This window comes from Symphalangus syndactylus, chromosome 8 (assembly GCF_028878055.3).
Source record: "Symphalangus syndactylus isolate Jambi chromosome 8, NHGRI_mSymSyn1-v2.1_pri, whole genome shotgun sequence".
NCBI classification, from domain to species: Eukaryota; Metazoa; Chordata; class Mammalia; order Primates; family Hylobatidae; genus Symphalangus; species Symphalangus syndactylus.
Genome location: NC_072430.2, coordinates 146,315,010 through 146,327,023, shown reverse-complemented (window position 1 = coordinate 146,327,023; position 12,014 = coordinate 146,315,010). Strand labels below are relative to the sequence as shown.

The following is a 12,014-nucleotide window of genomic DNA, read 5'->3' as shown; positions in this document are numbered from 1 at the left end:
GTTTCTCTGGCCTGGAAACCTCCCCTGGGTGGAGGGCTGCGTGGCTGGCTTTGCTTGGTTTTATTGGAGTTACACACACAGGAAGAGGCTGGAGCACACAGGAACAGCTCAGGGCAGACCCACAAAACCACCAGGGGAAAGAGACAGGAGGGACTGGGCTGCTGGCGGGGGCGGGGTCTCGGAGGCGGGGTGGGGTCTCAGAGGTGAGGCGGGGTCTCGGTGGCGGGGGCGGGGCCTCGGAGGCGGGGGGCGGGGTCTCGGAGGCGGGGTGGGGTCTCAGAAGCGGGGGCGGGGTCTCGGAGGCGGGGGCAGGGTCTCGGAGGCGGGGCGGGCGTCTCAAAGGCGGGGTTGGGGGGGTGTCTCGGAGGCGAGGCGGGGTCCCAGAGGCGAGGCGGGATCTCAGAGGCGAGGGTTGCCTGAACTTCGGGGTGTCACACTTGCTGCGGGTAGATCCCGGGGTTCAGCCGACACATGCACATCAGCCAGAAGACGCACACGGTCATGGACACCCAGATCCAGAAGTCCTCGGAGGGCTCGGCGTGCAGCCTGCGGCAGGCGCGGCCAGGGCGCTCGTCTTCCTCCCGGCGGCACCCACAGCGGGCCTTGTGGAACCTGGACCTCAGCCGCCTCTTCTGGTAATAGCCTTGGGAGACGCAGCCATTGCCCTGGGGGCCGTAGGCAACGTGGCCACCGCCCTCGCGCTTTATGACATCGAAGACTGAGAAGGGGATGGTGATGGAGCCCTCACTAACCGTGATGGGGCCCTCGGCATTGGCCCCCAGAGGGGCGTCGTGACCCGCGGTGACCAGGCCACCTTCCTTCTCCTTGCCTTCAGTGATGTCAGTAAAGGAATCTGTGCCTTGGACATCAACAGGGAAGGAGGGTGCAAGGGAGCCCTTGACCTGGGAGGGGAGGTCACCAGCACTGGTCTCTGGCAGGGGGTCGTGACCCGCAAGGGCGAGGCCCTGGCTGCCTCCTTCCTTCCCGTTGCCTTCAGCCACCTCAGCAACAGCATCCTTGACATCAGTAAAGATGAAGGGGAAGGTGATGGAGGCCTCTTTAGTGGCCACAGGGCCATCGGTGGCCTCTGAGAGGGTGTTGGTGAAGATGCTGGTGAGGGAGGAGGGGAAGGTGAGGGAGCCCTCCCCGCTGGCCGAGAGGCCCACACAGTAGAACACTGTGGGCGTGTGTCTCCCCGCAGGGACGAGGCCATTGTTGAGGGAGATGGGGCCCCAGCCCTGGGCCACGCAAACGGGGCTGCAGAGGGAGCCCCGGCCCTTGAAGAGGAAGCCTTTGAGCTGGAAGGTCTGGATGCTGCTGCCGAGGAGGCTGGGGCCGTGGAGGAGGGGGTCTCCAATGGCCACCGGGAAGCCTTTGCCCCCAGGCACGGCCACAGAATCCCCAGACAGGTAGATGGAACCCCGGCCGATGAGCAGGGCCCCAAGGCTGCCGGTCACAGGGAGAGAGGCCCCTGCAGGGGTGGCAGGGCCCTCAGCGGCAGGCACCTGGTCATTGCTGGTGCCCACAAGGGAGAAGGGGATGGCGATGACACCGCCACCCTCACCGAGGTCGTCGCCAGGGGTGGGCAGCGGTTTGCCCCTGGAGACGGCGCCACTGCCATCCCAGGCCGTGGCGGGGAAGTTGCCTTTTGTGGTGTTGGCGCTCCAGGCAGGGTCTGGGGCCTTCTGGAGGAAGCAGACCCCCAGCTCACAGGCCTCACAGCAGCCCTCATAGGCCTCCCTGGGGTGCCGGGCTGGGCCGAGGCCATCCCCGTAGCAGTCCTGCAGGATGTGCAAGACCAGCCTGCTGAGGAAGGGCTGCTCGCCCGGGGGCCTCACCTGGCAGTCCCCGGGCGCAGGGCACAGCCTGCACCGCTGGCCCCAGATGCGCATCTTCACCAGCCCCCGGCGGCTGGCCCTGTCCCACCACAGGTGGAAGAGGACGTGCATGTGGGCCGAGTCCCAGGTCCCCGGACAGTGACTGCACTGGAGCCTGCAGGGGGGAAAGAAGTGTGTGTGAGTGCGGGAGAAAGAGGCCCCACGGCCGTCCCTCGCACTCTGCTCTGCGGCCTCCTTGGCCATCCGACCCCAGCGCCTCGCTGCCCCCTGCCTCACATCCCACACTCAAACCTCAAACCTCAAACCTCACCCACCAGCCACCCAGGGCCGCGGCCAAGGCAGCTTAGCACCTGCTCCTGCCTGTGCCGAGGCTCTGAAACCACCAACCCCTCAGCCACACACAGGCGAAAGCAGACCCATGCACACTAGCCTGCAGCCCCCTCATGTGGAGCGCTGAGAAGCAAAGCAAACCTCCCCTCAGCAGTTTTTCAACAAAACCCGCTCCAGCCTGGCCTCCGTGAGGTGTCGGCAGCCTGCCGCCTGCGTGGCTCTGCTGGTGTTTTGTGAGTTGGGGTTAACACAGGAAGAGGCAGGCCTGCCGACACACTTAGGAGGGGAAAAGCATGCATGTGGGGGCTGTTCCTGGGGGTTCAGCAAGTCAGGGTCCCTGTCCTGACTGAGAGGAGGCCATCCAGGAGGTCGCCTGCCAGCTGAGGGGAAGGATATCGTGGAGGCCTGTGGTCATGGCCCAGGCAGACCTGCTGGGCGTCACCAGGAGAGGGGAGATTTGGGGACAGCACTGGGAGGGGTTGGCTTGTCCACGGCGGTCATCAGACCAGTGACCATTTGCTAGTCACACAAGCAGCTGTGAGCTTCAGGAAACCCTGCATGAGTGAGAGGCTCTGATTCAGTTCCACGCAGTGGAACTTTCTGGATGACAGAGTGTTCTATAGCCACACTGCCCTGCCTGCAGCCTCCAACCACACTGGCCACAGAGCCCATGGACACGTTTGTGCTGGAGGAACTTAACTGCTGACTTTATTTAAATGGGACTGAGGAACCAAAGCCACAGGCGCTGCGGCTGCGTGTTGGGGCAGCCGTCCTCGGTTCTCTCCCGCCAGCTGGGAGCCGCTCAGAACCACCTCCCCCTGGCTGTGGGAACAGTGATGTGCTTCCCCGCACTTCTCAGACCCCCAGCACGGGTTATTACTTTCCCAACTTCTGAAAAAGCTGGGATTCTGCACACACCTGGCTCCAGGGGTCTCAGGCACTGAGGAGCTGTGTCAAAGGGCAGGACGACACCCCCTTTGCCCAGGGTGTCTCCACAGAGGGACTGACCAGCCAGCAGCCTGGGGGCCCGTCAGGCTGGGCATCTGCGAGGCTGTGGAGCTGCCCTGCGCCCCTCCCGGCTGGCGCCCGGCAGAGCTGTGGATGCCTTGCCAGGTGGAGAAGCGCATGGCGCCCGCCCTGCTGCGCTGACGGCACCACAACCATGACGATGGCCTATGAGGCTCACATGTGACCCACAGCCACCCCAGACCCCCAATCAGGGCCGAGCACCCCGCTGTCTGCAGCACGGGGCCAGGTGGTGAACACAGGCTCCGGCACGCCCCAGGGCCCACCTGTCAGCACTGATGGCTGCAAGGCCACGGCAGTGCCATGGAAACAGGAGATGAGCCTGTGTCCAAGGGCAGCGCTGGCCCGAGAAGCCGAGTGAGGGAAACCAAACTCTCCATGAGGCACCCGCCATGTCTTCCCCAGGACCCCTGCGTCAGCAGCCGAGTGCCCAGCATGGTGAGGCAGGGGCTCAGGCGGGAGAAGGAGCACCCAGCCCCACCCTCCGGTCTCGGGGACAAGTCGAGGCCCGACAGCCCCACCCAGCCTCTGGGACCACCCAAGGTCCCGTGGAAAAGCACCTTCAGCCCCCTGCCTCTCCCAGGGTCCCCAGCCTCTGGCCGCACCTCGAGAGCCCCACCAGCAGGTATTGGACACCACCGCCGTCCAGGCATCCTGGGACCAGGCTGTGCTCAGGTAGCAGAACCCAGACGTCCTGGGGCTTCCTCTCGGCCATGGCCAGGGTGAAGGTGCTGGCCCACATGTCTGCCCCAGCCCTGTCCATGCTGTCGCCTGGCTCCGCAGTGCGGGCTGAGGGCTGTGCCCACCGGGGGCCCAAGGAAACGTCCCCGCATCCGGCGCCGGCCAATCAGCCACCTTGACAACAGCACGGTCTCCATGGCAACCAGATTTGTCTCCGAGAAATGGGAAGCGGAAAGGAAAAATACAATACAATGCAATCTCCCGTGACCCCACCCCCCAGAGAGCATCCCCGTGGCAGCACCATGGCAGTGGCAGCGCCGTGGCGGGCCCGTGGACACGCAGGGGCCTCCCCAGACCTGTGCGGGTAGTGGCCCGGGTGTTTTCACACATCGCACCGAGGAATCATCCACAGCCCTCTCTTTCTACTGTGCGTCAGGAGCAGTGGCCAACAGTCATCCCTTGCTGAACACTTGGTATTTTCCCAGCTTGTGGCTATCATGTAACTTATTCACTCAGCTTCTCTCTGCAAACAGCACTAATGCTTTTCACATAAACAAAGCTGAGAAGAACTTTATAGAACATGTATCATTGCAGATTGTCCCGTGGGTGTATTCTCTTAAACTTTTTACTAGTGAGAAACATAAAATATTTACATAAAATGCCTAAAACATAAATGCAGAGCTTCACAAATTATTCTAAAGTCTTAAGTCGCCACGTCCTAGAGGAAGAAACAGAACCTTGCTCTGCCAGCCTCCAGAGCCTCTGCCTGTTCCCCTCCGATTTCAGCCCACGGCCCCACCCCCACCCCCTGCCCTCCTGGCAGAGGTGCCACCAGCTTGGCCGTGCCTGCACAGACCATGTTGAGGCTGCAACACCTTTGATGCCTCCCTCACCGAGCCCTTTAGCTGTGCAGCTTCTGAGCTTTACATAAACACTTGATGTGTGTGCCCAGCTTCTCATGCCTTTTCAGGTTGTTTAATTTGTGAGATTCAACAGCACTGCTGTGCATGGCAGCCACCTGTCATGGCACAACAAGAAAGGGTGAGATGAGAAGGAGCCGGGACGTGCAGGGGTGGAGACAGCCAGCCGATCCCTCTGCAAAACCTCAGCACAGATCTGCCCCCGGGAGCCTCCAGGCCGCCCGGCTCTCCTCACAGCTCCCATCTCGCCCTCTCTCTGCCCTGCACACTGAACAACCTCTTCTCATTTTTCTACCACTTCACACTTATCTCCTCGTCTCTGTCCACTCTGCAGCTAGCGCTGGCAAGCAAGTGCCTGGTCATAGTTTTCATTTCTGAACCTTTCTTTCGGCCCTTTCAAACCTGTGACATCTTCCTGCCTTGCAGCTAGGTGTGACTGCAAGATAGAAGAGGAAGCCACTGGGACGTGCTCTGGGAAGGGGCCTCCATACAGGGCCAGACTGCCCGGGAAAGCCCTGCGTGTCACATCCCAGCTTCATTTTCTTCTATCCATCAGTGCTGGGATGATGGCCGTCCTCCAGCCTGTCTTAGACCCTCCTCGAGCACAGGGCTGTGAGCCCAAGGAGCAGGAAGGCAGGAGCCCGGGGCCGTGGTGACAGATGGAGTCGTCACACCACTAGAGGGTCGCCCGCCTCTGGGTTTCCTGTTCACATGAGAAGTAAGCCAGCTGCCACTGTGGTCTCCAGGCACTGTTCTCGGGCACTGCGGATGATCACACAGCTGGCAGGAGCAATCCTAACTCGCTCACTGGGCTGCACCTGAGGTCCTGGGGATTGCTGGTTGGCTCGGAGCCACTGTGCGTGTGTGGGCCCCTTGGGGTCCTGGTCGTGTGCCCCTGCAGGGGTCTAAGAGACACCTGCTGTCCACTGGCCTCCAAAAGCCTCGGTCCACAGGGCCCCTGCAGAGGACCCCCTCCCACCACAGCCCCCCCAGAGCCAGTGTTTCCTGGCTGCTTCCCTGCCACGCTGGGGCCACAGCCCTGCCTGCCAGTCCCACCTCGCAGGCTCCTCAGCCCTGGAGGCCACACCTGGCTCTGAGTTTAGGGAAAAGCTTTGGAATGATGACTGACCACAGTCACCCAAAATAACTTTTGGATGGCAATTCTGGCCCTTATGAAATACAGGGAGCTAGTTGCCCAGGCATTATTCGCTCAAGAATTGAGTCTTCCTTAGACCCATCCCAGAACACCTCCAGAGGCCTGGGCGGCAGACAGCAGAGAGGGCATCCTGTCCACGCCTCTGTCTGACTGCCCATTTGTCTGTCTCCCAAACCCACAAGCCACGCTCTGTAAGAGCTGCTTATGTGGCCCCCTCACAAATCAGCCAGCCATGAGCACCCTCTTCTTTGCCAGGGACGGATAAGGCAGAGTGTGCACAGCAGCCACGGGCCCCCGCAACGTGTGGCAGGGTCCTCCTTGGGCCTTCTGTTCAGCACCCGCCTGGAGCCGGCCACGGGAGCCTCTCACCAGGCATGTGTGGTCCCTCCAAGGACAGGCCCCAGGACCCAGGCCTGGGGCAGACGCCTTCTGACCCCACTCCCTGCCCAGCCTCCCCGAAGGCTGGCTCCGGACAGGGTGAGATGGGCGTGGGAGATCGGACCACAGGGAAAAGAAACTGTCAGGGGAAGCCGGGTGCCTCTTCAGCACTGCTGCCCACCTGGTGTGGTGGCTTAGCGCTCCCTCTCCCTGCAGACATGCTCTCCTTCTGGGGCCCCTTCCTCACACGCTGGTACCGTCTGCCTGAGCTCAGCTGCTGGGGAAGGCAGCTGGCAGGCGGGGACAGCCCTCCCTGCTGGGAAACAGAACTTGCAGCTCAGGTGAGTCCCACCACAGTCTCCTGCCGGACGGATGCACTGCCTGGGCCTGGAGGAGTAGAGGCAGCAGCTCCCGGAGGAGCAAACGCCAAGGCCCGCTGGGGCCAGAGGGCCGGTCAGCTGACGGGATGGTGGTCCTTGCTCAGAGGGAGAAAGAGACCGGCAGGAAAAGGAGCCGGGCAGAGAACGGTGGCCGTTCGCAGGTGCTGGGGCTCACCCTCCCAACACAGACCTCAGCTCGTGGCTGCAGCGGCAGGGACAAGGCTGCCTCCCAGACCCCAGGCCCTGCAGCCCCACGGGCCCCACGGGCAAGTCTGCCCCTGCGCTGCCCAGGCGGGCGGGGATCCCAGGACCGGCAGCTGGGGACGCAGCCTCTGTCCAGCCATTCTGTTGCTGAAGGCGCTTCCACTGTCCAAGAGGCCGCTTGCTCTCCCCTCCAACCCGCGGTCCTGCGGGGCTGGGAAGGCCATTCCGAAGGAGCAATGCAAGGGACCTCCTGCACTCAGCCTCGGGGCACCCCTCCCTGGGGGATCGTTCACTCACCGCTGCGCATCCCCCGCAGCTCAGCGCGGCTTGGGAGCCCAGCAGGCGGACCAGCAGGCGGACCAGCAGGCGGACCGGCAGGGGCCTGAGTGACACCCACTGCCCTGGAGTGAGAAGGCAGGGGCGCCACACACACACAAGACACCACACACACTACACTCACCACACGCCACACACACTGTACACAACACACACAACACACAATATACATGAACAGAGATACCTACACACCAACACACACAATACACATACCACATACAGTACACATAAACACACACACCTACACACACATATACATGTACACACTGGGGGATTTAAAACATAAATTGACATTTAAACTACTAACCACATTCTAGAAAGTTTAGAAAACAGCGGCGGGGGGTAGAAATCACCTGCCACCTTAACAAACAGCCCAACGATTTTTATTTTTATGTATAATAAATTGTGGAAATATCTCATTCAATTTTTTAAAAGTTTATTCTTAAATTGGGCAGATAAATTGGGTGTTATTTTTTAACTTCTGGGAAATGTTTCGAAAACAGGATAGAACAGAGAGTTTTTATTTGCAAACACTATTAACCATTTCCTGTTCCAACCTCAGAAATTGCTGTGAATCAGGCGCTGCCTCCCCACCGCGGTGCCCTTGGCCCGGCGGCTGCAGCACGGTTTCCACCCGGCCAGCCGGGCGCCGCCGCCTCCCACTGCAGAAGCAGTTTCGGGATGGTCCTGCTGTTTCCTGTGCTTCCCCGGACCGTCCCTGCGCGGATGGAAACTTCCCACTGGCCCGAGCGAGCGCGGGGATTCCCCTCCCCCCGCCACTTTCCATGGGCGCTGGCTCATGTTCCAGCACACCGGGCCCATCTCATCACCGCCGTGTGCCCGGCGCCATGCGTCATGACATGCAGGCCCTTGGAAACTCTAGGGTTTCTCTTCTCAGACCAGGAGCACGGCAGGGCCCCCAGCGAGGGGAAGCTTCTCCAGGCCCCGGAGAGCAAGGCCCCTGTCTCGGAAGGCAGTCCTAGATCCCCTGGCCTCCTGGGCGCCCTGGCCCACACAGGGCTTCCGGGGCCTTTACTCATAGTCACCAAGAACTGGAGTCCACCCAGACTCACTTAAACTGAAGAATGGCACGTAGGTCCACACCGCAGCCTGGATGGCTCGGCACAGAGAGGAACGGGCTGCTGAAACACACGCGCTGGAGGCATCTCCAGGGAATCCCGGAAGGATGCGAACCGCACCTTCCCACGGCTGTGGCTGGAATGAAACAGTGATGGGGGTGGAGCACAGGCTAGTGGCCACCAGCAGGGAGGTGGGTATATTGCCAAGGGCACCCCGAGGACCCCGTGGTGACGGGGACGTTCTGCAGCTTTGCTGTCGGGGGACGCAGGAGCCTTCGCTTGTGCCCACATCGTGCAGCCTTTGATAGGCACACATCAGCCAGGAACGGGGACTCAGGATGGGATCAAGGCGTCACATCAAAGTCATTAACCTGGTTGTGACGTTGTCCTGTGGTTTTCCAAACTGTTATCATTCCGAGAGTCTGAGCAGAGTTATGAGGAAACATCTGTGTAATTTCTTACAACTGCAAGTAAATCTACAGTTGTCTCAATTGTAAATGATACAGTACTCAACCAAAACAGCCAGGTGTGGTGGCTCACGCCTGTAATCCCAACTCTTTGGGAGTCCAAGGTGGGAGAATTGCTGGAGGCCGGGAGTTCGAGACCAGCCTGGGTAACATAGAGAGGCCTCCCCTGCCCCCACTCCAATCTCTACAAAAAAAATGTTAGGTATGAGCTGGCCACGGGGTGCACGCCTGTGGTCCCAGCTACTCAGGAGGCTGAGTTCAGAGGATCACTTGACCCCAGGAGGTCGAGGCTGCAGTGAGCCAAGATCACACCACTGCACTCCAGCCTGGGTGCAGAGCAAGACCCTGTCTCTAAAAGAAAATAAACAGACAAAAACCACATACAACTTTGCTTGTTGTAAATTATCTTTTAACTGAACGCCCTGGATTGAATCTGGCCGCTCCCGTCTCAGGGCCAGTGATTTGGAGGGGGCATGACCCTCTGTGTGGAAGGAGCAGGTGGTGGGGGAAGGGCCTGGGTGTCCAGGTTCCCTGGGAAGGAAGGCTGAGAAAAGGAGATGGGGGAGGGGTGGGCAGGGCCGGCCAGCCAAGGGCCCCTCAGCCCCATCCACCCTGCTCCCTGGACTCCACCTGCCTTTCCTCCTTGTGACAGAAGACAGTGGAAGCCTACTGGGTGGAAGGCACGGGCTTCGGATGTGTGTGGGAGGAAAGTGCGTGTGCTGGGAGCATGTATATTTGGGGGTTGTGTGTGTTGGAAATCATGTGTGTTGGGGATTGTGTGTATATTGCAGATTTCGTATGTGTGTTGGGGATTGTGTGTGTGCTGGGGATTGTGTGTGTTGGGGATTGTGTGTGTGTTGGGGACTGTGTGTGTTGGGGACTGTGTGTTGGGGATTGTGTGTGTGCTGGGGATTGTGTGTGTGTTGGGGACTGTGTGTGTTGGGGTGTAGTGTGTTGGAAATCATGTGTGTTGGGGATTGTGTGTATATTGCAGATTTCGTATGTGTGTTGGGGATTGTGTGTATATTGCAGATTTCGTATGTGTGTTGGGGATTGTGTGTGTGCTGGGGATTGTGTGTGTTGGGGATTGTGTGTTGGGGATTGTGTGTGTGTTGGGGACTGTGTGTGTTGGGGATTGTGTGTTGGGGATTGTGTGTGTGTTGGGGACTGTGTGTGTTGGGGTGTAGTGTGTTGGAAATCATGTGTGTTGGGGACACTGTATGTGTTTGGGGGAGGGTGTCGATAAGTGGTCTGGAGTGAGATATTGGGGTGCAGGCTCCATGAGTCCCCACTCCACACCTGAGCCCTGGGACCGCCTATCTGCTTTGGGGTGGGGTCCCAGGACCCTGTAGGTTCAGCCTACTAGTCCAGGCCCAATGCCCAATGCCTGCATCCCTGCAGGTCCTGTGCTCTCCAGGCTCAGACCCCAGACCCCTCGCAGCCCTGCAGACCCTCCCTGGGTCCACGTGTCCCTCTGCAGGTGCTCCGGTGAGTGGCGACGTGGAGAGACCATCAGGCAGCCCTGGCCTCAGTGGCCACAGTCCCCTGGCTCCACGCTGGGCCCACCCCACCAGGTCTCCTCTCCCATGAGCCAGGGGCCTTCAGTGGGACTGAGGGGAAGAGGGAAGGAGAGCGGGTGACAGGGAGGAACTGCAGAGAGAGAGGAGAGGGGTGGGAGAAGGAGAAGGAAGGGGCAAGATGGAAGCTGGGTTTCTCCCTGTGCCCGCCCCCTACTCCGGGACACGTGTCCAAGCCCTGGCAGGTGGAATTGTGGGGGCAGGGCCTTGGTGGTGAGGAGACCTTCTAGGGGTCTGATAGCATCTCCCATCTCAGAGCCTCCCTCCTGGGCCCAGCCCCCACTCCAGCCCACACAGTGGCATTCCCAGTCCTCAGATGACAGCTTTGTCCCACAAAGCTCAGAGCCTTGAGGAAGGCTCACTGCTGCCCCAGAACAGAGACAGCATTTAATGGAGGCTGGAACAAGGCTCTACAGGGCTGGGGGCAGAGGAAGGTTCTGTCCAGAATCTGCCTTCAGGACAAGTACAGCCAGCAGGGGCAGCTTAGCCCCTTATCCACTGCCTGAGCGAGGCGCAGCGCTATGGAGGCACCTACCGACCAATACTTCTCCAGCCCCAAAGCCCCAGCCCCTGGGGCACGAGGGTAGGTGTGCCAGGAGAAGTGCCGCGGGCCACCTTAGCTCTCTGGCAGCACAGTGGGTGCTGCCAGGCTCCCTGGGGGCCCCCCCGCCAAGCCCACCTGGCCAGCCGGGCGCCCCCACCTCCCCACCAAGCCACCCACACAGCTTCACATCTCTGAGACCCGAGAGTGGCCCTTTGTTCATAAGCGAGAGCTTCCTCGCCGTGGCCGCGCCTCGCAGACATCATCTTTGATGCTCTTTTTCCACCGTTTCGGTGCTTTAATGTTTTCCCTTCACAGCCGGGCCGAGTGTCTCTCGGAGCCAGGCAGCCGCGCCAGCTGTCAGGCGGTTTCTAGCCTCGCTTCGGTTATTTTAAGCTGATGAGCCTGACGCATCTCATCACTAATATCAGCAGTTTCATTTCTCCTGTTTTCCATTCGCTGTAATAAAATGCTCAGCACAGAATGCAAGGAGATAAGCAAGCCATTTCACAAATGCCAGGCCGTCAGCCAGGCCCAGGCACTGGACCCCCTGAACCACCCCACCCTGGCACGAGTGGGCTGGAGGGCAGGGCCCCGGGGAAGAAGGTCAAGGCTGGAAGGGGAGGTCAGCCTCACAGCCAGCCCCTGCCACCGCCCAGGCCCCCGTCAGGCTGTTGGAGGCATCACACGGTGGAAAGATCTGGAACCGTGGCCATGGTGTAGGGCCATCCAGAAGGTGGAAGCTTTGAGGGGGAGCCGATTAGCCATGGACAGTTGTCATTCAGTAGGGCCACTTGTGCCCCAGCGAAGGGGGCTGGGCCGGGAAGGCAGAGGCTGTGGGCAGCCGGGAGGCTCCCAGAGGCTCCGACAGAATGGGAGTGGGGTCGAGCCCACCCCTCACTGCAGCCCAGGAACCTGAGCCCAGAGGGGGCCACCCACCTTCCCCAGGCAGGGAGGCCGGGCCCCCAGGGAGAAGAGGGGGACGGGGGAGGAGGAGGGCCTGCCCCCACCCTGCAGCCTCAGGAGGGGCAGCTCGGGCGGGTTGTGGAAAGAGGCCACAGCAGTGAGCAGAGACGCAGAGGAGGGAGGGCCTGAGCTGGG

The 12,014-nt window shown here is 60.7% G+C and overlaps 1 protein-coding gene across 2 annotated transcripts in view; it reads right to left on the bottom strand.

The window, feature by feature from the left end:
• Window positions 1-45: 45 nt before the first annotated feature.
• RTP5 (receptor transporter protein 5 (putative)) overlaps window positions 46-12,014 on the bottom strand; it is a 47,074-nt gene continuing 35,105 nt past the window's right edge. The window contains exons 1-2 of one of the 2 annotated variants that reach the window (XM_055291271.2): window positions 3,800-3,998; window positions 46-1,992 (exon numbers count right to left, since the gene is read on the bottom strand). In XM_055291271.2, the coding sequence (XP_055147246.1) occupies window positions 432-1,992; window positions 3,800-3,957 (1,719 nt within the window). In that variant the 5' untranslated portion in view covers window positions 3,958-3,998 and the 3' untranslated portion in view covers window positions 46-431. Of the gene's footprint in view, window positions 1,993-3,799; window positions 3,999-12,014 lie in introns of those variants that run through there. The other variant, XM_063645345.1, reaches the window with a different exon arrangement.